Genomic DNA, 25,061 nt, shown 5'->3' with positions numbered 1-25,061 from the left:
CGGGGCTGCAGGGGTGGCCGGCCAACTCACCGGCGCTCTCCGGAACCACCTGTAGCCGGTTCGGGGGACGCTCTTGTTTATGTCCTAAACAAAGACGTTGGTGTGTTTGACCATACTGCATTTTAGATGCAAATAAGGTGCATTAAGCATGTAATGAAGGAGATAAGCCCACACATTTGAAAATCAAAGTAGGTCTTTTATTTGCATTTTTTTTGCGTTTGTAAGTCACCATATGTTTGTATAGAAGTCTGTCCATCTGTTGTTGTGATTTTGTTATTGCTATTTATAACCAATTGAAAATGAGCGTCTTGGAGAAAATTGTAACTGATTGAGTGAAAATATATTTTCAGTATGATAGCATCTTATAGGTGTCATAAATCACTTGAGTTGCTCTCCCTATTATGTATTTTAGCTATAAAACTACACATCTGGTATGTCCACTGATATTTAGCCTCATTGTAATTTATACGGCCTATTATTTTCCAAATAAGGTTTTACAATGAATTCCCCACTTCATTAGAGTATCACTAATGTTTAACACTAAGAGAATAATAAATAAGAACACGTTAACTTTATATTACAATATCACATTTTCAGGTCCTCAAATTAGATTGTTATTGTCAGTTTGTCTCTGCAGCCTGGTCAAATGTTCCAACCATCCATTCATAATCAGTCAGTGTGGTGGCAGCATAAACTGAATCAAATCTTCCGAATTAAAAATCATTTTCTGAAATGTAAGTTCTGAAAGCAAAGCCCCGCCTGGAATGATCTACAACACAGAGCGGTATAATGTGGGGCCGTGTCGTGCTGCGTCGCGCGCTAGTGACGAGCAGGAAGAAAGGAGGCGGGTCTTAAAGCGGAAATGCGTATTCACAACATTACGACATCAGCGGCAACAACCCATTCCAGAAGTTTCCTCGCACGTTGACAGCTTGGTGGTAATATGAATCATATACTGTAGCCCTAATACCCGCGCTCGTCATTCGGTGTTGTGCACGCCGCGTTGAACCTTTAGCATACGACTTCCGTTCCAGCTGATGTGCGCGTTGCTGAGCGACTAAACGGAGCTTTAACGGAGCTTTAACCTTCCCAGTGAGGCAGCCTGGAGCAGACAGCGGCTCAGCTGGTGCATCCAGCACCCCTCTCCACAGCACTGCTCTCTGCTCTCCAGTGTGCCTTTAGACCAGTGTTACCTGTGTTCACCTGGCCAATAATGAGCTCAGCCCTTTGAGGAACTGACCGCCGGCTATTGTAATGGGTAAAGATTATTATAAAGTGTTAGGGATAGCGAAAGACGCGTCTGAGGACGAGGTTAAAAAGGCGTACAGGAAACAGGCCCTGCGTTACCATCCGGACAAGAACAAGTCTCCCGGATCCGAGGACAAGTTCAAAGAGATCGCCGAGGCCTACGATGTGCTCAGCGACGCCAAGAAGAAGGAGGTGTATGACCGATATGGGGAAGAAGGTATGTCTAAACTACGTTCCCGAAACGGCATGTCGTGCACGTCATTAACATGTTTAGAAGACATGTTTACCTTTTGATCTATGTCGGTATGTATGATGGTCACACCTGCGATAAGACCTGTTAACATCATGGAGAAATAAATCTGTCCTGTGCTAATATGTCATTAAAGTATCGTACTGATTGGGGCAGGTGGAGAGAGACCACTGTGGAATCATAATACCTCCCTATTTCCTAACTGCCTTCCCCATTCGGTACGGGTCTATGTGATGATGTCATGGGGGTCATTGGGTCAACAACGTGTCCCTTCTCTCCCACCCCCCCCCCCCCCCCCCCTTCCCGTAGGACTGAAGGGCCCTACTGGCAGCGGCGCACCCAACGGCCAGTCCTACAACTACACCTTCCACGGGGACCCCCACGCCATGTTCACCGAGTTCTTCGGCGGCCGCAGCCCCTTCGACCAGTTCTTCCCGCGCAACGAGGGGGACGACAACATGGACACCGACGACCCCTTCGCCGCGTTCGGCATGGGGGGCATGGGGGGCATGGGAGGCATGCAGGGAATGGGGGGGATGGGGGGCTTCCCCAGGTCCTTTAAGTCCCACCACCCCGGGGGGCCGCGGCGGGGCCGGGCAGAGAGGAAGAAGGACCCGCCGGTGGTGCACGAGCTCCGGGTGAGCCTGGAGGAGGTGTTCTCCGGCTGCACCAAGAAGATGAAGATCTCCCGCAAGCGCCTGAACCCGGACGGCTTCACGGTGCGCAGCGAGGACAAGATCCTGACCGTAGACATCAAGCGCGGCTGGAAGGAGGGCACCAAGATCACCTTCCCCCGCGAGGGCGACGAGGGCCCGCGGAACATCCCGGCCGACGTGGTGTTCGTGGTGAAGGATAAGCCGCACCCCGTGTTCCGGCGAGAGGGCTCCGACATCGTCTACCCCGCCAAGATCTCTCTCAAAGACGTACGTAAAAAAATTAAAATAAACTGGTCGCTTTATCAAACTGATTTAAAGGTTCTGTTTAGGGATGGATTGTTTAGGGTTGATGGTGATACCATCAATTCTGCCAAAAATAATTCTGCAAATATTGGCCGATAATATCAGCCGATCACTAGTTCTGTTTATATGTACGCAGTTGGACGTGGGAACTGACACGTTTGTATTGGCCTGGTTGTGATACTGTTATTTTACATAGTGTGACTGGGAATGACTCCCGATGCAATCGATGGCTAACGGTCCGCTCTCTCTTGCTTCTTGCGACAGGCACTGTGCGGCTGCACGGTGAACGCCCCCACATTGGATGGCAGGACCATCACTGTGACCTCCAGAGACGTAATCAAACCTGCCATGAAGAAGCGCATAACTGGGGAAGGGCTGCCGCTCTCCAAGTCCCCCGACAAGAGGGGAGACATGATTTTAGAGTTTACCGTCAAGTTTCCGGACAATTTAGGCACCACTACCCGTGAAGCGTTGAGTCAGATCCTACCACCGTGAATGCTGTTCCCCTTTTAGGTTTAGCAAATGATCTAAAGGAATACCGACGTCACCACGTCCACGCCTACACCTGCACTCTCTTGTAAAGCAACATGGACTTGGTCACAGCAAGCCTTAGACAGATGACCATTTGTTTGAGCGTCCGTTTAGTTGTATAATCCCTTAACTTGTTGTTTTATCTTTTTTTAAAGATTACATTTATATTTCTACTTCTCAAACTCTGATAAGACTGTGGAACTCAAGAGCAAACATGCATCATCTATCACTTTAAATATTCAGAAATGGGCCTCTAACCAAAGTCAGGATGAGTTAAGTCTGTTGAAATGGGTATTATAAATGCATTTGGAGCTGTTTCTTGCATTTTAAATGTGATGGTTTGGCTTGTGTAGGGATTGGTCTGGTTATTTATTATAATGTCAGGGCTGGCATCGAAATGCTTAGCATACACAAAAATACATGTTAAAGCCCCCCTCAACTTTATCACAATTATAGATTTCTATGGCAGTACACAATATGCCAACTCACACAACTTAGCACTTGTTACGTAAACGTCAGGGAGCTCAGAGCTCAGTACTACTCTGAGGGTAACGTAGGCTGGGAATAGGAAGGCTGGGGGCCTCAAACTTAGAACTTTTAGGTTTAGCATTAATCGGATTCAGGTCTCCGGCAGTTGTTCAAAGTGCTTCCTGGAGTCTAAGGTTGTGCGTAGAACAAGTTGTATACGATACCTCAGGTGCTGTGCACATACCTGAATGTAGCTACATTAATACATACATATTACATTCTTTTTGTTTAACTCTAGAACTATGCAGTGGCGTATTTTGACATATAATGTGTTGACAATTATTTCATTTTAAATGGGCTAATATTGCGTTTTAAAGATCGACCAGTTTTTGAAGACGGGCTAATCCACACACGGTTTGTTCTTTATTGATAGGAGCACACAACACAACTTCATAGCTTATGTATAATTGTGGGATACATTTGTGCCAAATAACCATTTGCCTGTGCATTTTTAAGATGTGAATGAGAATATCTCAACCTGAAGTGGGAGTATGTGTAGTCTGCTGGCTGGAATGGATGGGCTGTCTTCTCATGTCTTCCGATGTATTTCAAAGTATGTCCTGTGTGGTAGTTTGCGCCCTACTCGGTAATGTTGTAATTTTTCCTCAAAATAATCCAAAACTGGCCCTCGTTTAAAATATCCCATCATAGTCTACTTTAGTGGAATAACCACTCAAATGTTACCAATTCCACGTTCTCCCACATCTTGGAGGAATTTGGCTGCTGTTGTTTTTTGCTATTTAACTCTCCTTTTTAATTGGATCTCTTATCGGTAAATATAGTTTTACAGAAAACACTTACTGCTACAACATTACAACTGTTACAGCAATTGTATTGTTGACAATCTTTATATTTTTACAAGGCACCCAATAGAATATCCATCATTGGTACATCAAATGATATATATCTTTTGTGTGTGATTGTATATCACACACGAAATGGTGGAAGAGTTCAAGTATTTTCAATGCATATTTTACTTTAATGTGATTGTCTAATGTGACATGAAGACAATGCTTAATCTCATCATTCCACTCCAGAAGGAGTTCGAATTTTCTAAATGACACAAACATGGGGTTTAACATGAATGTAGAGATTTGTGATCTCTTTAATGTATTTCTTTTTTTGTTTAAAAAAAGGGTGTTTAAATCTTTGCTCATCTTTTCCTTTTTTGGAAAATAGTGTTAACATTTTGTTTTACCTGTATTGTTTAAGTTGATTAAATGCGTGTTATTTGTCTGCATTGAGATCCCATAGACTACATTATGTTATGAATGTGTTTGCTTTACTCAATGGTTTTTGGAATGGAATGGTTTCGAAATTAACTAAATTTGATTGGACAATACATTTTTCCCAAAAATGTTTGATACATTGGCAAACAAGTAAAATAATAAATATTTAAACTAAACCCTATTTGTTCCCTATTTGTTCCAAATGTGTTTTCTTTCTTCGATGGGCACCGCATAGCATAATTATAGTAGCCTATATATTTAGTTGTTATTTATGTTTTATTGCCTAACAAGAGGATGGTTACAATATGAACCAACCAGGAGGTAATGACACCGACCGCCTCCGCTAGAGGGCGCCAGTGAACCCCTCCAACACAACAGGAACAGCGTGAGGGCTGCTGCTACACCCGCTCCACCCCTGCTTACTGACGGCTAAGATTAGGTAGCATACCCGCTGTCGCCCTTCCACTGTCTGTACAGCTTCCCTTCCTGGCGAATATGTCCGCATTCCCATACGAGCTGGACAGCGAGAAGCGTGCAAAGACCTCCCCACGCTAGAGGATCCCTCCCGCTGAATAACGGGACCATCCACCGGTTAGCCAGCCGCGCTCTGGCGGTCCTCCGGTAAGAAGAACCACCGGCCTACCGTGTTTATCTCTTCCTCAAATCGAAACTAACACCTTCGCAAATCTGGGATGACGTGTTTTATTTTTAATCTGGGATGATGCGTTTTTTTCTAATCTGGGGCAGGGTTCGCCTCTGAAATGAAGCAGAAGTGTAAATGTAAACGAAGTTGACACTAGTTGTTGATGGTGTGTGAGAGAATGTGGCTCGCTGTTAGCGGCGGCTAACGTTAGCTCCGGGGGTAGGAGGATGCGGTGGCGGAACTAAACGCACAAGCATTGTTTTTATTCATCATTAGTGTGTTCGTTCTGGGCCATGTGGTCTGAAACAACACTAAAAGCCATATCCGTTATACCCGCTGTGTCTCTAGTTGAGAGAGCGAGAGAGAGAGAGAGAGTGATGCAGTCAGTAATAAGCTAACTACTAACACATTGTCTCCCCTCGTCCCTCAGAGCTGAGTCCCATCTGGAGCCGCTGAGCTTCACAGGTCAAGCTATGCAAGTGGATGCATAATCCCGTTATACTGCGCCCTGTAATCCCTGGAGTACACTGGTATTACACTGGTGGGAACGTTACTGAGCAGGTTTGACAGCGTTAAGTGTCTTGTCAACTGCTGACAACGCTTATGAGTGCTGGGAACCTCCTGTTTACATCTAGTGGACGTCGCCTCCCCTGAAGTCTACCCGTAGGACTACTATGCCTCTGGGCCTGGGCAGAAGAAAGAAGGCGTCCCCTCTGGTGGAGAATGAAGAGGCTGAGCCTATCCGCGGGGGTCTCAACGTGTCGGGCATGGACGGCCTGGACGGCGGCGTTGTAGGACTGGGAGAGGGCGCCGCGTCCGAGGGGCTGCCGCCTCCGCCCAGCAGCCTGCGGCCCCGGCTCATCTTCCACACGCAGCTGGCTCACGGCAGCCCCACCGGCCGCATCGAGGGCTTCAGCAACGTGCGGGAGCTCTACGCCAAGATCGGAGAGGCCTTTGGCATCCCCCCTGCTGAGGTGAGCAGGACCAGAGAATCCTCTTCATACGTTTGTTCGTTCGTTCATTCATAGCATCATTCATCCATCCACCTGCTTTGATTAGGTCAGCATTCAGTCGTACTAAATAGCAGCATCGGCTTAATAGAACCATAACTCTGAAATCATCGTAGCTGTCGTAACGTTTTCAAAGAAAACACATAGTTTGGATGACATTAATTTGGTGTAATGGTACCATTAGTAAACACTAATTGTGTGTGTGTGTGTGTGTGTGTGTGTGTGTGTGTGTGTGTGTGTGTGTGTGTGTGTGTGTGTGTGTGTGTGTGTGTGTTTCTGTCACTTTAGGTCATGTTCTGCACACTGAACACTCATAAAGTGGACATGGAGAAACTGCTGGGAGGCCAGATTGGGCTTGAAGACTTCATATTTGCCCACATTAAAGGACAGAGGAAGGAAATCGAGGTGTACAAAGGAGAGGACGCCCTAGGCCTGACGATCACTGATAACGGCGCCGGCTACGCCTTCATCAAGGTGAGCTTTGACCTAAAGGATCGTACAGAATCACAGCCCTATCTGTCCGAGCGAGAACCCGGACACATGCGTGTGTCTGATGATAAATCAAAGAGGGTAAGCAGTGGGTGTGTCTGGTAGGGACAGGGTGGCCTGTCAAGTGGTTAGGTTGGCCGACTCCCAGCTGAAAGGTTCCGAGATATCGATATCTGACGCTGTACCTCGAGGCATTCCTGAGCAAGAGGCTTACGCCCCTAGACTGGGTACCCCCCCCCCCCAGCCCGTTCTGCTGGTGATTTGAATTCGCCCTGCAGCAGGGTCTGGAGAGGAGCAATAGGTTTCTTTCTGCTTCTGATACGCTTTTGCGGGAGCCAATCACCAAGCTGGCTTCTCCCCCCTGCCGCGCTATTGGCTGGTTTAACACAATGACGACAGGGCAGTGACGGCAAGCAGCCAATTGCGTACAGAGTCAATGACAGAGAAAATGACGGCAGCCTCCCCAGACCAACATGCATTCTACAATTTGAGCCTGGTCTGGCAATAGCCAGGCTACAAACCCCCCATTACCTGCTCCTTGATTACATGTATATGAATATGAAAGTTTACTTTTGAATTACATGTCTGATAAAACCGTAGCACAGTGGTGTAACTGGTGAAATAAACGTCTGGCCTGCCACCTTCTTTTTTTTTTCCCCCAGAGGATCCGAGAAGGCAGCATCATCCACCAGATCCAGGTCATCAACGTGGGTGACATGATCGAGTCCATCAACGGCCATGGTCTGATCGGCTGCCGTCACTACGAGGTGGCCAAGATGCTGAAGGAGCTGCCCAGGGGCAAGGAGTTCACCATTAAGCTGACGGAGCCCCTCAAAGCCTTCGGTAGGTGGATCCATGGAGCCGTCACCACCACCACCACCAACCGCCGCCCACGTATGCAGGATGACCGGGAAATGCCCGGGAAGTAACGGGGCCATTATAAGGAAGTGGCCAGCCCACAGAAACAAAAAGAGAATAAAAAAAAGGGAATCGTTTTTGAAAAAAAACACTTCCAGCTTTTCTGCAGAAATACTGGCTGTCAACACAATGAGGAATTTGAGCACTAGGTTTTTATGTGTTGAATAGCTTGTTCTGGGTTAGCTCTTGAATTCACAGTGAACGGTATTGTACTGATGAAATCTATTGTGGTCACTAGTGTGAGGAAACATTAAAGAGGGATAATGGAAGTCAGACCAGTTTCATGCAGCGAGCGCAACAAAAGAAAAGTTGTCAAGGCACGCATCAAGTGGCCTCCTTGTAGTTGGACAAGGATGACTCAAACAAAAAACCACAAATCATAACTCCCTATGAAGTCCTTGCCAAGTAGTCCCTCCCTCCCTCCCCTCTGCATGGTCTGCTGGGCCGTAACAATAAGGGGAATGGCTTTCTAATACACTGTTGTCAATTTCAAATTACAATACAATAGTGTGTGTGTGTGTGTCTCTCTCTAGGGGACTGATTGTAGTTGGCACTGTGTGTGTTTGTGGGTCTAGTCTAGTCTATGTGTTGTACATATGCATGGCAATCCACTGACACCTAACGTGTGTGTGTGTGTGTGTGTGTGTGTGTGTGTGTGTGTGTGTGTGTGTGTGTGTGTGTGTGTGTGTGTGTGTGTGTGTGTGTGTGTGTGTGTGTGTGTGTGTGTGTGTGTGTGTGTGTGTGTGTGTGTGCGTGCGTGCGCGCAGACATGATCAGCCAGAGATCCGGGGGGGCCCGGGCCGGCTCGGGGGTCCAGCTGGGCACGGGCCGGGGGACGCTACGCCTGCGGGCCAAGGGCCCGGCCACGGTGGAGGAGCTGGTGAGTGGAGCGGCGTCGGGGCCCGGCGTCGGGGCCCTGCTCACTGTAAAAGGTTGTGTTATTCCTTTAAAGGTCCCATATTACACCACCAGGTGTGAGTGTGATTAGCCGTTACAAGCATAATCACACTCACACCCGGTGGTGTAATATGTCACCTTTAAGGACCTGCACAATGCTAGCTCTCACACCGCAGCTTCTTACTCCATTCAGAAAAACAGGCAGACGTTTTCTCAAGGATGAAACGCTTTCGTTCCGTGAGGCAATCTTCCGCCTGGGGAATTCTTCTCTATATAATGTTTTATTCGGTTCCACATCCTGATGCTGGCTTCTCTCATAGGATGTGATGCGTTTCCCAGACTTTTCGTAACAATATTGGAATGAAAAGACAACCGTATGTTTTGGTTTTGATAAGGTCAGGTGGAAAACATTCCAGTGTTACCTGGCTGGAAGACATGGCTTCAGTCTTCAGTTGTTATTGGCTTGCGTAGAAAAGAACTTGTCTTCTCGACATTCAGAAGTTATTTCAGCTGAGGTCACTAGAGGAGGCTAATTGGGAAAGCGTACATAGGGGCCGGTTTTAGAATTGTGACCCCATCGCCACGGCAGCAGCTGAAGAATGATTGCATTGTTGTTATCCCCCCCCAGCCCTCTGCTTTTGAGGAGAAGGCCATCGAGAAGGTGGACGACTTGTTGGAGAGCTACATGGGCATCAGAGACAGTGAGCTGGGTGAGTGTGCGTGTGCCGAGCTGCTGTGTAGCGCCTGCGGCGTTGTCTGGACTTCTGTATGCGCCCCATGCTGTTCTGTATGACACGATGGTCTCTGATCCTCTGACCTCTTTGTCTTGCTCTCTCTGTCTCTGTCTCTGTCTCTCTCCCGCTGTCTCTCTCCCTCTGTCTCTGATCCTCTGACCTCTTTGTCTTGCTCTCTCTGTCTCTGTCTCTCTCCCGCTGTCTCTCTGTCTCTCTGTCTCTGTCTGTCTGTCTGTCTGTCTGTCTGTCTGTCTGTCTCTGTCTCTGTCTCGCTGTCTCTCTCTCTATGTTTCTCTCTCTGTCTGGCTCTCTCTCTCTCTGTCTCTCTCTCTCTGTCTCTCTGTCTCGCTGTCTCTCTCGCTATGTCTCTGTCTCTCTTTATATATGGCTCTCTCTCTCTCTCTCTGTCTCACTGTCTCTCTCTCTGTCTCACTGTCTCTCTCTCTGTCTCTCTCTGTCTGTCTCGCTGTCTCTTTCTCTTTATATATGTCTCTCTCTCTCTCTCTCTCTCTCTCTCTCTCTCTCTCTCTCTCTCTCTCTCTCTCTCTCTCTCTCTCTCTCTCTCTCTCTCTCTCTCTCTCTCTCTCTCTCTCTCTCTCTCTCTCTCAGCTGCCACCATGGTGGAGCTGGGGAAAGACAAGAAGAATCCAGACGAGTTTGCGGAGGCTCTGGATGAGACCCTGGGAGACTTTGCCTTTCCCGACGAGTTTGTGTTCGACGTCTGGGGGGCGATCGGCGACGCTAAGGTCGGCCGGCTGTAGCCATGGCGCCCGGAGGACCTGTGTGTCTGTGTGTCTGTGTGTCTGTGTGTGTGTGTGTGTGTGTGTGTGTGTGTGTGTGCATGCATGCGTGTTTGTGTGTGTGTGTGTGAGAGAGAGAGAGAGAGAGAGACAGCCTCAACATGAATAGCACTATTAGGATTTGTTACACCCCCTGTGAGGAATTAGCTGTTAACCCCCCACACCCCCGCCCGCCAGCCCACCACCCCCGCCCGCCCGCCACCCCCCCCGCCCCCCCTTCCCGCCGGCCACCCCCGCCCTTGTACTGCTACTATGGACGTAGAGACTCCTTCCTGTTTAGCACATGGGAGCTGCAGACTGTGAGCCCGTCGGTCGTGGACTCTGTGTCGCCTCGCTGTGTTGCTGAACTCAGCGAATCACAACCGTGGCGTTCCCAAGAGGGGACATCCTGTTATGGGCGTGGTCTCCAGGTTTGTCCGGGCCTGGCGGTGAAGGAGGCAAGCCGCCACGAGCGCTTTTAAGAGTGGCGGGAACTGAAGGGACTGCAGGGCTGAAAGGGACGTCTGTTTTTTGGTTTTTCCTCCACATCGCTCCGCGTTGCACGGCCACTGTATGACACAAAATGAGAAACCTCCGCTTGTACCTCAGCTCGCCGGGCGGGTCCACCGCCGGCGTCGCGAGTTATTGCACAGCACTGGACCTCAGTCAGCACTCCGGGGAAACACGTCTGCTTCCTGTGGCCCCGTCCACTCTGGACGGCCTCCGCTCTGTAAAGCATGCCGTGTGTGCTGTTCCATTTTTACCTTCACAAAGAGAGACGTTTGTTTTTCTTTCTGGTTGTGTTTTGTTGTGATCTAGAAATACCACGGTGACCGCTGGGAGTAGTGCTAGTCACGTGGAGTGGTTCACCACCGCAAAGCTCAACCGTGATAACAGGAATGCGTTCCAGTCTTCAGTTGATACCAAAAGTAATCAAGCCATTGTGGAGAGAAATCTGTGTTGGTTCACTTTGTTTTCTTTACCTTTGCTACTGTATTGTTGGGAGCAAAAATGGAATGGAGCCCTTGAACGGTGAAATGGTGCAACCTTTTAATTTTTATTTTGTATGTGCTGGGTTTTGTTTTTTTTGCAAAGTTTTTACCCCTTGTGTGAAGGAAAATTTAGATTTTATCTTGTGTTTGGAAAATGTCTCGATTCACTTTAAGGGCGTTACAGAAGACAGTATTAACTGGGACATGCGATGGACGCACGTCATCTGTACGAGTAAGAGACGAAGGACTGGTTATATGTTAATTTGTACACTTGCCCCAAATGTGCATGCGTGTGAAGATGGATTAAACCATCCAGCCGACAAACAACTGAACTGTCCTAGATGGAAACCAAATGAGTCGTTTGGTGGGCGTGTCATCCTAGCTCAAACACGGCCGTGGCCCGTCACGTTCATTCCAGGGTTGAGATGCACTACAGGGAACGTTGCGGTGACTCCCACGTGGCGAGGACCACGGCGTGCCCACAACTGTCCTGCTATGACACTACCTGTCGTTTCAATGAAGGTTACATGTTGTACTTGACGTGGTCCAAGGAAATATGAATTCATTTTATGGTGTTACTGTCTTAAGTATCCACGTATAGCCGTTATACAGATGTAAGGCTTTTTCTCTCTTTTTTTTTTCAGTCGTTGGATTGTTTTTGACATTCTCTGAAGCTGATGAATTATATATCCAGTGGTTTTGTGTAACAACTGATGCTAGGGCACTAACACTAAGGGAACATTATTTGAATGGCTTTCTAATACACTGTTGTCAATTTCAAATTACAATGCAATAACAATGACAGTGAGTCCTACCTTTTTTCTTTGACATTGTTTAATTGTGTGTGTGTGTGTGTGTCTTTGAGAGAAAGAGCGCGACCCTTGGATTGCCTGTGTGTGAGGATGGATTATTCTCATTTGTCCCTTTGAAATATACATGAGATTTAACAAGGCAGTGATCTCACCCACTCCACGTGAGGGGCAGGGTTAATGTAATACAATATATCACCCTGAACTTGATATGTTTGGCCGACCTCACAGAGCCAACTCTAAGGCCTTTCATTTAAACTGAGGGAGATCACACACGTACACACACAGGTAGGGCTGCCACTAATGATTATTTCACTCGATAAATAGATGATCATGTTTTTAAGGTTAACATGATGGTTCTACAGCATACAACCAGGCTTAGGAACCAAGCCGTATTTACCCCCAAAGCATTGGCTTCATAGGGGCAGCACCTGGTGTTCACTGATCACCCCTCTGGACATGTCGAGGTCACACTGCTCCGTCCTCACAAACAAGCAGTCCAGCCTCTCCTCCTCTCTCCTAACAGCAGGCCGACCGGAGCACACGCTGAGCACTGTCCTCCTGAACCAACACCGCCACCGCGAGAGGAGAAGAAAGGGCCTGGTCCCACATCAAACAGGAGCCGCCGACCCCGCGTGAACAGGAAACCAGCCGGCCGCCGGGCCCCATGGCGCTGCGTCCGCGTGCTTCCTCCCAGCCGGGGAAGCTCTCCTTCCTGAGCCCCAAGGCCGCGGCCGCCGTGCTGCGGCCCCGCGCCCTCTCGTCCCGCTGCTCGGCGCTGGAGGACGAGCTGTCCTGCCCCGTGTGCTGCGAGATCTTCCGGGAGCCCGTGGTGCTGCAGTGCAGCCACAGCTTCTGCCGCGCGTGCCTGCAGCAGTTCTGGAACAAGAAGAAGGCCCGGCGCGAGTGTCCCGTGTGCCGGACCAAGTGCTCCCTGACGGAGCCCACCGTCAGCCTGGCGCTCAAGAACGTGGCCGACTCCTTCCTGAAGGAGCAGCGGCAGGAGCAGCAGGGGCAGCAGGCCGCCGCCGCCGCCGCCGCCGCCGTCGCTGGGGGGGGGGCGGGAGCCTTGGGGGCCGTACCTCCCGGGATGATGGCGGACGCCACGTGCGGCGTGCACGGGGAGACGCTGAAGCTGTACTGTCGGAACGACATGGAGGTGATCTGCTGCGTGTGCCAGACGTCCAAGAAGCACCAGGGCCACAGCGTGTGTCCTCTGGAGGAGGCGGCCCAGGACCTCAAGGTAGGCTGGGGCCTCGCTGAGGCTCAAGGTAGGCTGGGGCCTCGCTGAGGCTCAAGGTAGGCTGGGGCCTCGCTGAGGCTCAAGGTAGGCTGGGGCCTCGCTGAGGCTCAAGGTAGGCTGGGGCCTCGCTGAGGCTCAAGGTAGGCTGGGGCCTCGCTGAGGCTCAAGGTAGACTGGGGGTGACCTGAGGCTCAAGGTAGGCGGGGGGTGACCTGAGGCTCAAGGTAGGCTGGGGCTGACCTGAGGCTCAACGGTTTCTAATCGGTGTGATGGAATATTAAAGGTGACATATTACACCACCAGGTGTGAGTGGGATTAGTCGTTACAAGCCGTTTTGAAAATGTGCCGTTTCTGACATCACAGGTGGGCGTGTCCACCTGTGATGTGTGCTGGGATAGATGAGCAACGTGTGCTACAGTCCACTGGGTCGGCTGGTGGACTGATTTTCAAAACGGCTTGTAACGGCTAATCACACTCACACTTGGTGGTATAATGTGTCACCTTTAAACATGTGATGGAGATTGAACAGGTGAACCCTGGAAATGAATAAACTGAAGAGCTTCTCTGCACAAAGCGATTCATACTTCTGTGCTTCCATACCCCCTGAAGGCTCGTTCTGGCAGACATGTCACCTCCTAGTGGCCAGATAGGAAATGACCTTCTTGCACTCCAGCAGTGACACGATCTCCTCCTGCTCACTCCTTCAGGGGGAGCTGAGGAAAGAGCTGGTTCCTCTGAAGAAGAGCCTGCGGCACCTGTATGAGGCCAAGCAGGCGTGTGATGACCACACGGTGCACATCAAGGTATCAACAAAGCGCAGGGACACTTACCTTAGCTTCTCCACCAATACAGGTGTTGTGTCAACACCAGCAACACGTCTCTGTAATGTGAACAATTCCACCTATGACAATGACAGACTTGTTTAGTATATGTGGACTTTGCCCTGTTGTATTTTTGTATAAATAGGTAACCCAAAACTAGTTTTAAGGCACTCGACAAGCTATGGTGTTAGTCGGCCTTATGAACACAGATTCCTAATACATGTTATGTAAAAATAAGTGTCTGATAGGGTCGATTTGGTCCGGGCAGAAGTTAAATCAATATTTGTCTCCTGGCATTAGCACACACAAAATCAATACATCATATTTTTAAACGGATTGAGCGTGATTATGATACGCCCCCTAATACGAACCATTTCCAATATGACTATTTGCGGTCTTAACCACATCATTAACCATCAGCCTAGCATGTAGTCTATAGTGGGATTCTACAGGAAATCTATCTGTCACCTATACGTGAGACAAGCTCCATATGTGTCTAATGGGGAATCTTTGTGTGTGTGTGTGTGTGTGTGTGTGTGTGTGTGTGTGTGTGTGTGTGTGTGTGTGTGTGTGTGTGTGTGTGTGTGTGTGTGTGTGTGTGTGTGTGTGTGTGTGTGTGTGTGCGTGTGTGTGTACAAACGTGCGTGTGTGTGTACAAACGTGCGTGTGTGTGTACAAACGTCGTGCGGGTCCGTGCGTGCGTACAGAACCAGAGCCAGGCTACGGAGCAGCAGATCAGGCAGGAATTCGAGCAGCTGCGGGCGTTCCTCCAGCGCGAGGAGGACGCGCGGCTGCTGCTGCTGCACCAGGAGCGCGAGGACAAGACGCTGCTGGCCAAGAAGCGGACGGACAACCTGACCAAGGACATCCTGGCCCTGTCCCACGCCGTCATCGCCGTGGAGACCGAGGTGGCGGCCGGCGACGCCCTTTTCCTTCAGGTAGCGCCTCAAGCCCCGCCTCTCGCTCTCGTGTGTGCGCTTGGCGCCGTGGCGGTTACATTACAACACCAACATCACAACTCACTGCTGCCAGACCGCTGGGAACGGATCCCCACGTCTTTCACATTCAAAAGAAACATACTAAATTGTGGCTCATTCAGCAACAATCTTGCTCTCATGTTTAGTTTTTAGACTGTGCTCTCTCTCTCTCTCTGTCTTATTTTCTCTTCAGTTTTTATCTCACTTCCATTTTCGTTTTCCTACTTACCAAAAGCACTATAGGGACAAGTGTCGTGAACAAGCTTATCTATGATTTAGTATCTGTCCCTATTCAAATAAACCTTAAATAAATAAATAAACAAAATAATAACATGGTTTGAGTGACTCGCTCTCCTTTGTTTTGGCAGAATTACAACAATACCAAAAAGAGGTACGTGTTTTTGTTTGTTGTTACCTTAAGTTCGTTCTGATGTTGCATACGACTTTTGATTGGTTGAACCCCTTTTTGAAGCGTCTCCTCTCTTTTTTAACACCTGGACTTTTTTTTAAAGTATTATTTATTGCTCCTCCACCGTGGAGGTACTACAGACTATTTATTCACTTTCACTTCATTTATCTGCCGTGTGTGTGTGTGTGTGTGTGTGTGTGTGTGTGTGTGTGTGTGTGTGTGTGTGTGTGTGTGTGTGTGTGTGTGTGTGTGTGTGTGTGTGTGTGTGTGTGTGTGTGTGTGTGAATGAAACTAGCGAAGGCTGATTAATCTGTGAGCCTGTGTGATACGTCGTCCCGACAGAGCTCAGATCAGGGTCAAGGAGCCGGACGTGTTGCCCTCGGGCGCTCTCATCAACGTGCCCGAGCACATTAGCAGCCTCAAGTACCAGGTGTGGGAGAAGATGATGGAGGTGGTCCAGTACAGTGAGCATCCCTACTTGTATTCATCGAGTGCTTGCTTTTGTTTCATTCACGCGAAAACACCTTCTATTGTACCACCAGGTGTGAGTGTGATACGCCGTTTTGGAAATCGGCCTCTTCTGACATCACAGACATCACACCTGGTGGCACGTCACGGCACCTTTAAAAATCCTTAGCGATTTTCTTTGTCTTCCCCCTCTCCATCTGTCCCACTCCTCCCCCTCCTCCACCACCCCTTCCTCCTCCGCCCTCTCCCACCACGTCCGTCAGCCCCCGTCATCCTGGACCCCAGCACCGCCTACTCCTGGCTGTCCCTCTCCAGCGACCTGACGTGCGTGGCCAACCGCGGCTCGGTGCAGCAGCTGCCCGACAACCCGGAGCGCTTCAGCCACTTTGTGTTCGTGCTGGGGGCGGAGGGCTTCACCGCGGGGCGCCACGCCTGGGAGGTGGAGGTGGGCGACAAGGTGGACTGGATGCTGGGCGTGGTCAAAGAGTCCATCAACAGGAAGGGCCGCATCTCGGGCTGCCCGGACGGCGGCTTCTGGATGATCTCCCACTGCGAGGGCGAGTACTCGGCCATGACGCGGCCCGGCACGCCGCTGCACCCGGGCGGCGGCGGTGAGGGGGCGCTGACCCGCGTCAGGGTGCAGCTGGACTACGAGGCCGGGGAGGTGGTGTTTTCGGACCCCGTCCGCATGACCACCCTCTACACCTTCCACGACTTTTTCACCGAGAAGATGTTCCCCTTCTTCTGCCCCGGCGCCAACATCAACGGGAGCAACCCCAGGCCTCTGCGGATCTGCCCCGCCAAGGTGGCGGTTTGGAACAGCGCCACCTGGTGACCAGAGGGCGTCACTGCGGTCAACGCGTTACACGGCGTCTCCGAGGAACGCCTCCGATGATTGAAGTTTATTTCGATTAAATGAGGAGTAGGCTAAAATACCTCTTTGGATTTAGCTTGCACAGAGACAGGCATTCGTGGGTTGACACATGAGTAGAATCGTTACGCATGATGAGGTCTGCAATCGATAAACTAAAAAATTAATCAAATGTGATTTTGATCATCGTTTACATATTATATGTCAAGTAAAAAAAACAATAAAGATTTGTTGCTTAATGTTGCAATTCATTTAATTGGTTCGTGGATCATTATAAAAGGAATAGATTTGTCTTTCTTCGCTGCTTCTCAGATAAATCAAGAACATTTAAGACACCTCTCTCGTAAGTTGTAATGGCATTTGCTATTATGAATGACATTTTATAGACTTACTGATTAATCAAGGAAATAATCATACGGTTAATAGAATGAAACTAACTGCAGCCTTGCATGGTTGACTTGTATTACAAAAAATAATTTCTGAACTGGCTCCATTCTGTCCTCAGTCAGGGAATCCATCACCAAGAGCATTCCGCCCACATTCTGAGGCCTCGATGTCTGCCTGGCGGCCACAAAAATCTGGATATTGATGTCCCTGCGAGTCAAATCTCTTCTGTCCACGACGACACAAAGTGTCTGTAATATGGGTCTGTAACACGACACGTTTGGAACAGTAATTACACCAGGGCCGAAGCGTAAGTGGAAGATGATTGACGGCTTGATGGTGATGGCAATTAGCGGGCAAGCTAGAGAAAGGAACATTTTCCTGTCCCCGTCGCCATAAATCAATTACAATAGCGCAAGGGTGGTCCGGTCACACTCCCTTTTCTTGTCAATACCAGGAAAAGACTATCTATTTTGTAGAGAGAGAGAGAGAGAGAGAGAGAGAGAGAGAGAGAGAGAGAGAGAGAGAGAGAGAGAGAGAGAGAGAATTAGGACAGCCAGGGCAATACAAATATTTTTATATTTCCAGAGAGTTGGATGGAAGAGACACCGATGTGCCAGTGACAGTAGTAGTGACTTAGTAGCGTCTGCCACCGCCTAGCTCAGCCTGGATGAGATGCTGATGCCTTGCCGCGGGACATCCCGACACTTAACTCCCGCTGGCTGCTGCTGCAGCGCGGAGGTGTGTCTGGAACTCCTGGAGACGATCACCATGACGACGGGATGGAGCGACAGGAAGGACATTGAGCCGGGGGAATTAGACGTGGGGGCAGCCAGGGGACATTCTGTCAGGGATAGCAATAACCGTCGCCCACGTGTTTACCAAAATGTGGGAGCGGCCTCCCTAAAGTGCATTCTTTTCCGACAACGTGCACACGTGGGAGTGTAGTTAAAATATATGTGGGTTTATTCATAAAATAAAAGGATGTGAGGAAGCCAACGGCAGAGTAGTAGCATTTATATTGTTTGATTTATGTATAAGTTGAACTGGCGGGAGTTCCGCATTTTTGCTATCTTGTTGACTACTATTATGCCAAGAGGGTATAGGTTTATTTTAGCTTACAGAAAGCTGGCCAGCTGATGAGTTGAGGAATGGCATCGATTTAGATATGAGTGAACCCCACACCACCGGAGCTATCATCACTGGCCCCGGAGTTGTGTTGAATAATTCACGCTAAGGAGCCCTCCCCTATTTATTATAGCAGTCACATCGGTGTTTGGAACAAGCGCCGCAATACTGCAATCCTACATTGGTAGAGACGTCGTTAGCTGCCTGCTGCTCTCTTTAATGACGTTGATGGGGCCCACGCGTTGGGTTTGAATGTGGCTAGAGCCGATGTCCTCTGGGCTGACGGACTGCATGGTGCTACTGGCAGGGATCCCATCGTTGTTTGCGAGCCCACCCGCTGAGAGCAGAACTGCTTTATGCTGCTCCCCTCAGACCTAAAATCCATGAGAATGATGTACACCCTTTGCTTCTCTGGAACTGCTTTGTTGCACCTTCTTCAGTCAATCAAATACTTAGCTCTCTACAAGAAATGATTTTCATCACAGTTGAATAACTTCTTAGAACCTGATCACCATCATGAGGGAAATCGTAATTATTTCACATTCAGCCCCAAACCCTTTGTTTCAGAAATATGCAAGCCGCAAGCGTATTACATAATAATATTATGTTATTCTGTTACATTAACAGATGCGTATGTACATAACTGCTTTATTCACTTGTACAGTCTACCCATTGACACTTTAAATTATAATAAATATAGTAATTTCTATAAATATTTGACAATAAATAACTGAACAATAAGGACTAAAACCTTAGCAGTGTATGACAAGGATGTGACTAAACATGGCTATGCACTGGCCTGTACACATACTGTACACTGTGTGCACATATACACACACATACTTAAGAGTGGGCTTGCATCAGACATCAACTCATGGAATAGTCAGAGATTGTCCTGTTTAAAAACATAAGGAAACAATTACATCTGCAATAATCTCCCGATGCGGCAAGCCTTTTCTTTTTAAAGATTTTTGTTCACATAGAAAGAGCAATCGTATATCAATCAAGGCGCTTAATTGACGTCGGAAATGGATCTTGTTGTCAAGGGGCTCCTCAAAACAAATTACGTTTAACAAATGACACGTCTCATTAAGAACTATGTAATGAATAAACGTATAATGATGTGTATTGGCTCATCTTCATGTCCAGCTCCGCGTGCGACACACACACACACACACACACACACACACACACACACACACACACACACACACACACACACACACACACACACACACACACACACACACACACACACACACACACACACACACACACACACATACAGCGGCTTCAGTCGTGTGTCGATAAACGGATGAATGAATGAAGGAGGAATGAGGAAGCGTCACGGCACTGACCCCTGCGTCGATTGACACCAATAACAGCAGGCGCTTAACAGGCTGTGTTGGTAGATTTTTAATATGTACAATATTTTCATCTCATGTGGGGGGGGGGGGGGGCATTCCTCCGCTACACCCGCCACCACACAGGCTGCCGGGTCCTTTAGGTCTACATACTACATGTGTGTGTGTGTGTGTGTGTGTGTGTGTGTGTGTGTGTGTGTGTACATGTGTGTGCGCGTTCTCAACATGCAGGGCGACTACAGGACAGCTGGTGAGTAGGGGATAAGCCTGCATTGAGAACGTACGCACTAAACCCGGGGGGGGGGGGGCGGCGCTGGGGAAACTAAGGGCAAACTAAGATCAATATGCTGACTCAAAGAGGGGCTCTTTTATAGAGCAGGCCGGCGTCGGTCAGGTATGGTCAGTGTCCGCCGTGGCTAACTATGCTAGCTGCTAGCGGCCATGTTTTGACAGTTGCTATGACTGCTACTCTTTGAAATGCTTCCCCGTCTCCAGTGATTCAATTAACCTTAGTTGTTTTACTGCTCGGGGCAGCATGTAAAAACGCTCTGGAAAAAAAAAGGCAACAAAAATATAAAACAAATAGGTCTACACGATTTGCACAGTAAGGGACATTTTTTTTTTAAACACATCATATAACAACATTAACAAGAAAGACAAATAATACATCTCTCGTTTGGCTCCACATGGCATTCGTGTTGGGATGGCTGTCCAGAGAGGATTGGCAGTGATGAGCATCCCTTTATAAAGGAACTCACACGCACATTCACAATCACTCTGAGGCACACACACACACACGCACACACACACGCACAGACACACACACACACACACACACACGCACACACAGACACGCACACACACACACACGCACACACATGCTTGTCAGACGCACAGGCTCCGCCCATGCCCACGATGCAGTACAACACATGCAAATTTGCACGGATGCAAATAAATAACATGATCAGCGAGAAGCCCTTCTGTGTCCCAGCTTTCACCTTCCAACATAAAAAGTGCATGATAAAAAACAACCATTTTCTGGTGCATCCTGGTGTTGGAGAAAATAAATAAATAAATACAAATCCAAAAGGTCCATGCAGTTGCAGCTCCTCCTGAGTTCTCCAGGAATGGCGAGGAGCCAAGAGGAGAATGTCTCTCTCTCTGTGTCTTCCTCCCTCTCTCTCTCTCTCTCTCTCTCTCTCTCTGTCTTCCTCTCTCTCTCTCTCTCTCTCTCTGTCTCTCTCTCTCTCTCTCTCTGTCTCTCTCTCTCTCTCTCTCTGTGTCTTCCTCTCTCTCTATCTCTCTTTCTCTCCCTCTCTCTCTCTCTCTCTGTGTCTTCCTCTCTCTCTCTCTCTCTCCCTCTCTCTCTCTCTCTCTCTCCCTCTCCCTCTCCCTCTCTCTCTCTCTCTCTGTGTGTCTTCCTCTCTCTCTCTCTCCTCCTCCCCGCTCACAGGTGAGTGCTGTCCTGCGTGTCAAACCTGTGGCCGTCGTTGCGGCCGGCGTTGACCTTTCTGCTGTTCCCCTGATTGGGTACGAGGGCCAGGGGGTCCGGGCGGATCAGGTACCTGCAGGGGGGGAGGGGGGGGGGGGGGGGGGGGAGAGGGGGACAACAACAACAAGGTGTTATGAGGAGGTGTTGTGGCCGCCATCGACCGCATTGATCGGAGTCGTTGTGTTGAGTTGTGTGGAGTTGTGTGGAGTTGTGTTGTGTTGTGTTGAGTTGTGTTGTGTTGAGTTGAGTTGAGTTGTGTTGTGTTGAGTGGTGTTGAGTTGTGTTGTGCTGCTTACACCACGTCGTGCAGCTCCAGCCGTGCGTCCGGGGACGGGTTGATGAGGATGTAGGACAGTCTGTTCCCCTGGTCCGTCATGCCGTCTGCAACAGATGGAGAGCCACGTCAACAACGCCCCGTCTGGCCCATGCCCCCAGGGGTCGGTTCTCCCCCACGGTGTCAATATGATGGCGCACTCCCACTGGGCCGTCTGCACCGTTGCCTGAGTACGTTTGCCCCCTCAAGTCCAGATCGTTTGGCTCGTGTGAGCACGCCAGCCGTACTCCAGAACAGTTCAACTCCGTGGCCTCAGTACACTTCGGAGAGGTGTGCTCAGGCCACGCTACAGACGCTAATGAGCCGACACGCAGCACACGCACGGATACGCAGCCTATATACAAGAGGCAACCGTACTCAGGCCCAGTTGAGATGCATAGTGTGAGCACAGGCCAGTGGCACAGTGGGAGTGGGGGGAGCAATCGTACTGGAGTACGGTACAGGGACACTTTGCCTAGTGTGAGTGCGCCCTGAATGACAGATTTCAGATTTCAGAAGGCAGCGACAACAATCCCTAAACACACTCAAACGGCCCCGTTCACACAAACGATTTCAATCTCGTCTCTCAGTGTAAACAGGGCCAAATTAGGCTTGTGCGAAAGTCTGAACAACGAAGAAATTCTTACAGAAGGAAACTAAAAGGAAAAGAAAGATCAGCTTCATATTTCTGTGATCACTACACATACTCACAAACTTTATGCCGTGGTTCACAATGTGGTTTACAATGTGGTTCAGAATGTGGTTTACAATGTGGTTTACAATGTGGTTCAGAATGTGGTTTACAATGTGGTTCAGAATGTGGTTTACAATGTGGTTCAGAGTGTGGTTTACAATGTGGTTTACAATGTGGTTTACAATGTGGTTCAGAGTGTGGTTTACAATGTGGTTTACAATGTGGTTTACAATGTGGTTTACAATGTGGTTCAGAGTGTGGTTTACAATGTGGTTTACAATGTGGTTTACAATGTGGTTCAGAGTGTGGTTTACAATGTGGTTTACAATGTGGTTTACAATGTGGTTTACAATGTGATTTACAATGTGGTTCAGAATGTGGTTTACAATGTGGTTTACAATGTGGTTTACAATGTGGTTCAGAATGTGGTTTACAATGTGGTTTACAATGTGGTTCAGAATGTGGTTCACAATGTGGTTCAGAATGTGGTTTACAATGTGGTTTACAATGTGGTTTACAATGTGGTTCAGAATGTGGTTTACAATGTGGTTTACAATGTGGTTCAGAATGTGGTTCACAATGTGGTTCAGAATGTGGTTCAGGAGGAGGTTCAGACTTACTGAAGCCGGTGGGCGAGAGGCCCAGGTGCTTCATGCGCATCCTCACCAGCGCGTTGAGCTCCTGCCTCTCGGAGCGTCTGAACAGGGTCAGCCTCTGCTGGCTGATCCGCTCGGCCGCGCTGCCGGGGCCCCCGGCCGCCTTGGCCCCGCCGGGTCCCCGGCCGCCGCCCTTCCTGCTCAGCCGGCGCGCCCACTGCATGCTCTTCCTGCGGAGGAGCGGGTGGTCGGAGGAGGAGCAGTGGGAGGAGGAGGAGACGGGCTCCGAGGAGGTGGAGTTGCGGTGGGGGCCCGACCGCGACAGCAGCGGCTCCCGGGGCTCGCGGGTGTCCTCGTAGTCCTCCACGGTGATGGAGACCTGGGACTGGGGGGCCACGCACACACACACACACACACACACACACACACACACATGCGTACGCACACACGCGCATGCACACGCACACGAGCACACACACGCACGCACGCACACACACATGCACACGCACACAAACACAAACACACACATTCACACATACGCATGCACAAATAAACACCCACACTCGCACACATAAACACACATGTGCTCACACATACACAGACACGCACCAATGCGCGCACATACATACACACACACACACACACAAACACACAACCATGCGAGCACAAACACACACACACACACACACACACACACACAAAAGAAACCCATTGATTTCCATCCATGTACTGCCACCCCACAGTCACCTGTTTTCAACCAAAGCGCCATTTAATTCATTCTTGTATCTTGCTTTTGTTCCGCCTATAGTCCATATGGAAGTAAGGAGAAATTAATTTTCTTCTATCAAGATACAGATCACTAATAGCCCAACACCACAGGCGCCGCAGCACAGAAGGTATTGTGGGTCTGTCATAACTAATGTGACACAGCACTGCCTGGAGATTATGAATACCCGTCGCAATATTTTGTCATTACTTTGTTTGCTGGGTCCCTTTCACCTCCGTCGTGATGTCAGCACAACCTTCCTCCCTGCGGCCTCAACGCCTTCTGCCTAATGACATCTTCATTACTAACACACACAAGCTGTTTTAATCACACACAGGGATCCACATTAAAGTGTACGTATGGGTGCTGGTGTGTGTGTGTGTGTGTGTGTGTTTGTGTGTGTGTGTGTGTGTGTGTGTGAGAGAGTGAGTGTATGGTTTGATAATGACACGTGTGTGTGTGTGTGTGTGTGTGTGTGTGTGAGAGAGTGAGTGTATGGTTTGATAATGACATATATGTGTGTGTGTGTGTGTATGTGTGTGTGTGTGTGTGTGCAGCTTTGTGTGTGCCTGGTTTGATAGCAACGCGTGTATGTGTGTGTGTGTGTGTGTGTGTGTATTCGTGCGTATGTGTGTGTGTTTGTGCGTTCCATCCTATTTGTTCCCGGTTTCGGGACACGCCCACCATCAGTCGTCAGCCTATCAGAGGTCGCGGCTGTGGACACCCCACTGAGACACTGAGCCAATGAGCAGGCAGAGGGAGGGCCGGCCTGACCGCCCCCCCCCAGGTACCTCGGAGACGGGGAGCTTCTGGGCCTCGGTGCGGTAGATCCCGATGGGGATGTCCCCCGTGGACGAGCACAGCTTCTGGTACAGCCGGCCGTACGTTCGGATCCACAGGTCGTCCTCCGAGATCTTCATCTGCTCACACACACACACACACGCACGCACACACCCAAAGAACAGACTGGTTTCTGTACTGCTCTACACACGACTCATAGCAATTAGTAATCATGTTTTCAAAGGAAGAAGTGTATAGTTAATCTTAGTATTAATAGTATTAGTAGTAGTCGTGGTATTAGTAGTAATAGAGGTAGTGGTAGACACTAGAGATGGGCATTATTTATGTGTCGAGTATTTGAATTAGAATAATAATTCTAATTAGAATAATAATTTGGGGTATTTTGTCATTTCTATTTTATCAGAGTGAAAGAAACAATAACAAGTAGTTGATTAGCATCTGAGAATGAACTGAGGATATCATTTCAAACTGCCAAGGAGGTTATGTTACCCCCTGTCTGTTGGTCTGTCCGGCCGTCTCTGTGTGGAATATCTCTAAATGTTGAGCAGGCATTTTACAAAATCGGTGGGTAGGTTGGTTATGAGCCAAGTAAGAAATGATCAAATGACTTGCTTGATGCATTTCACGACTTGGCAAGACATCAGTATACATCAGTATAACAAATGATTTAACATAACATGAACAGATAACATAACCTGCTAAATGCTTGATTCCTTCA

General features: G+C 48.9%; 3 protein-coding genes across 3 annotated transcripts; all 3 read left to right on the top strand.

The window, feature by feature from the left end:
* Window positions 1-922: 922 nt before the first annotated feature.
* On the top strand, window positions 923-4,915 carry dnajb1a (DnaJ heat shock protein family (Hsp40) member B1a). Its single transcript, XM_084470013.1, has 3 exons — window positions 923-1,465; window positions 1,808-2,421; window positions 2,722-4,915. The coding sequence occupies exons 1-3, from the start codon at window positions 1,255-1,257 to the stop codon at window positions 2,950-2,952; spliced, it is 1,056 nt and encodes a 351-aa protein (XP_084326139.1). The 5' UTR covers window positions 923-1,254; the 3' UTR covers window positions 2,953-4,915.
* Window positions 4,916-5,161: 246 nt separating this feature from the next.
* Window positions 5,162-11,948, top strand: gipc1 (GIPC PDZ domain containing family, member 1). The gene is made up of 7 exons (XM_084488324.1): window positions 5,162-5,366; window positions 5,819-6,362; window positions 6,687-6,872; window positions 7,550-7,730; window positions 8,573-8,685; window positions 9,331-9,412; window positions 10,046-11,948. Exons 2-7 carry the CDS (start codon window positions 6,063-6,065, stop codon window positions 10,195-10,197), a joined length of 1,014 nt encoding a protein of 337 aa, XP_084344450.1. The 5' UTR covers window positions 5,162-5,366; window positions 5,819-6,062; the 3' UTR covers window positions 10,198-11,948.
* Window positions 11,949-12,683: 735 nt separating this feature from the next.
* Window positions 12,684-16,769, top strand: LOC311383924 (E3 ubiquitin-protein ligase TRIM35-like; the record flags this gene model as incomplete). The annotated part of the gene is made up of 6 exons (XM_084488621.1): window positions 12,684-13,259; window positions 13,967-14,062; window positions 14,788-15,018; window positions 15,426-15,448; window positions 15,809-15,930; window positions 16,198-16,769. 6 exons carry the CDS (start codon window positions 12,684-12,686, stop codon window positions 16,767-16,769), a joined length of 1,620 nt encoding a protein of 539 aa, XP_084344747.1.
* Between the last annotated feature and the right edge of the window lie 8,292 nt (window positions 16,770-25,061).

The sequence above is a fragment of the Micromesistius poutassou genome (genome assembly GCF_964030765.1).
Source record: "Micromesistius poutassou genome assembly, chromosome: 1".
In the NCBI taxonomy this organism is placed as follows: Eukaryota; Metazoa; Chordata; class Actinopteri; order Gadiformes; family Gadidae; genus Micromesistius; species Micromesistius poutassou.
The sequence above is the reverse complement of the archived record's forward strand: the minus strand, read 5'-3'. Positions and strand labels throughout refer to the sequence as shown.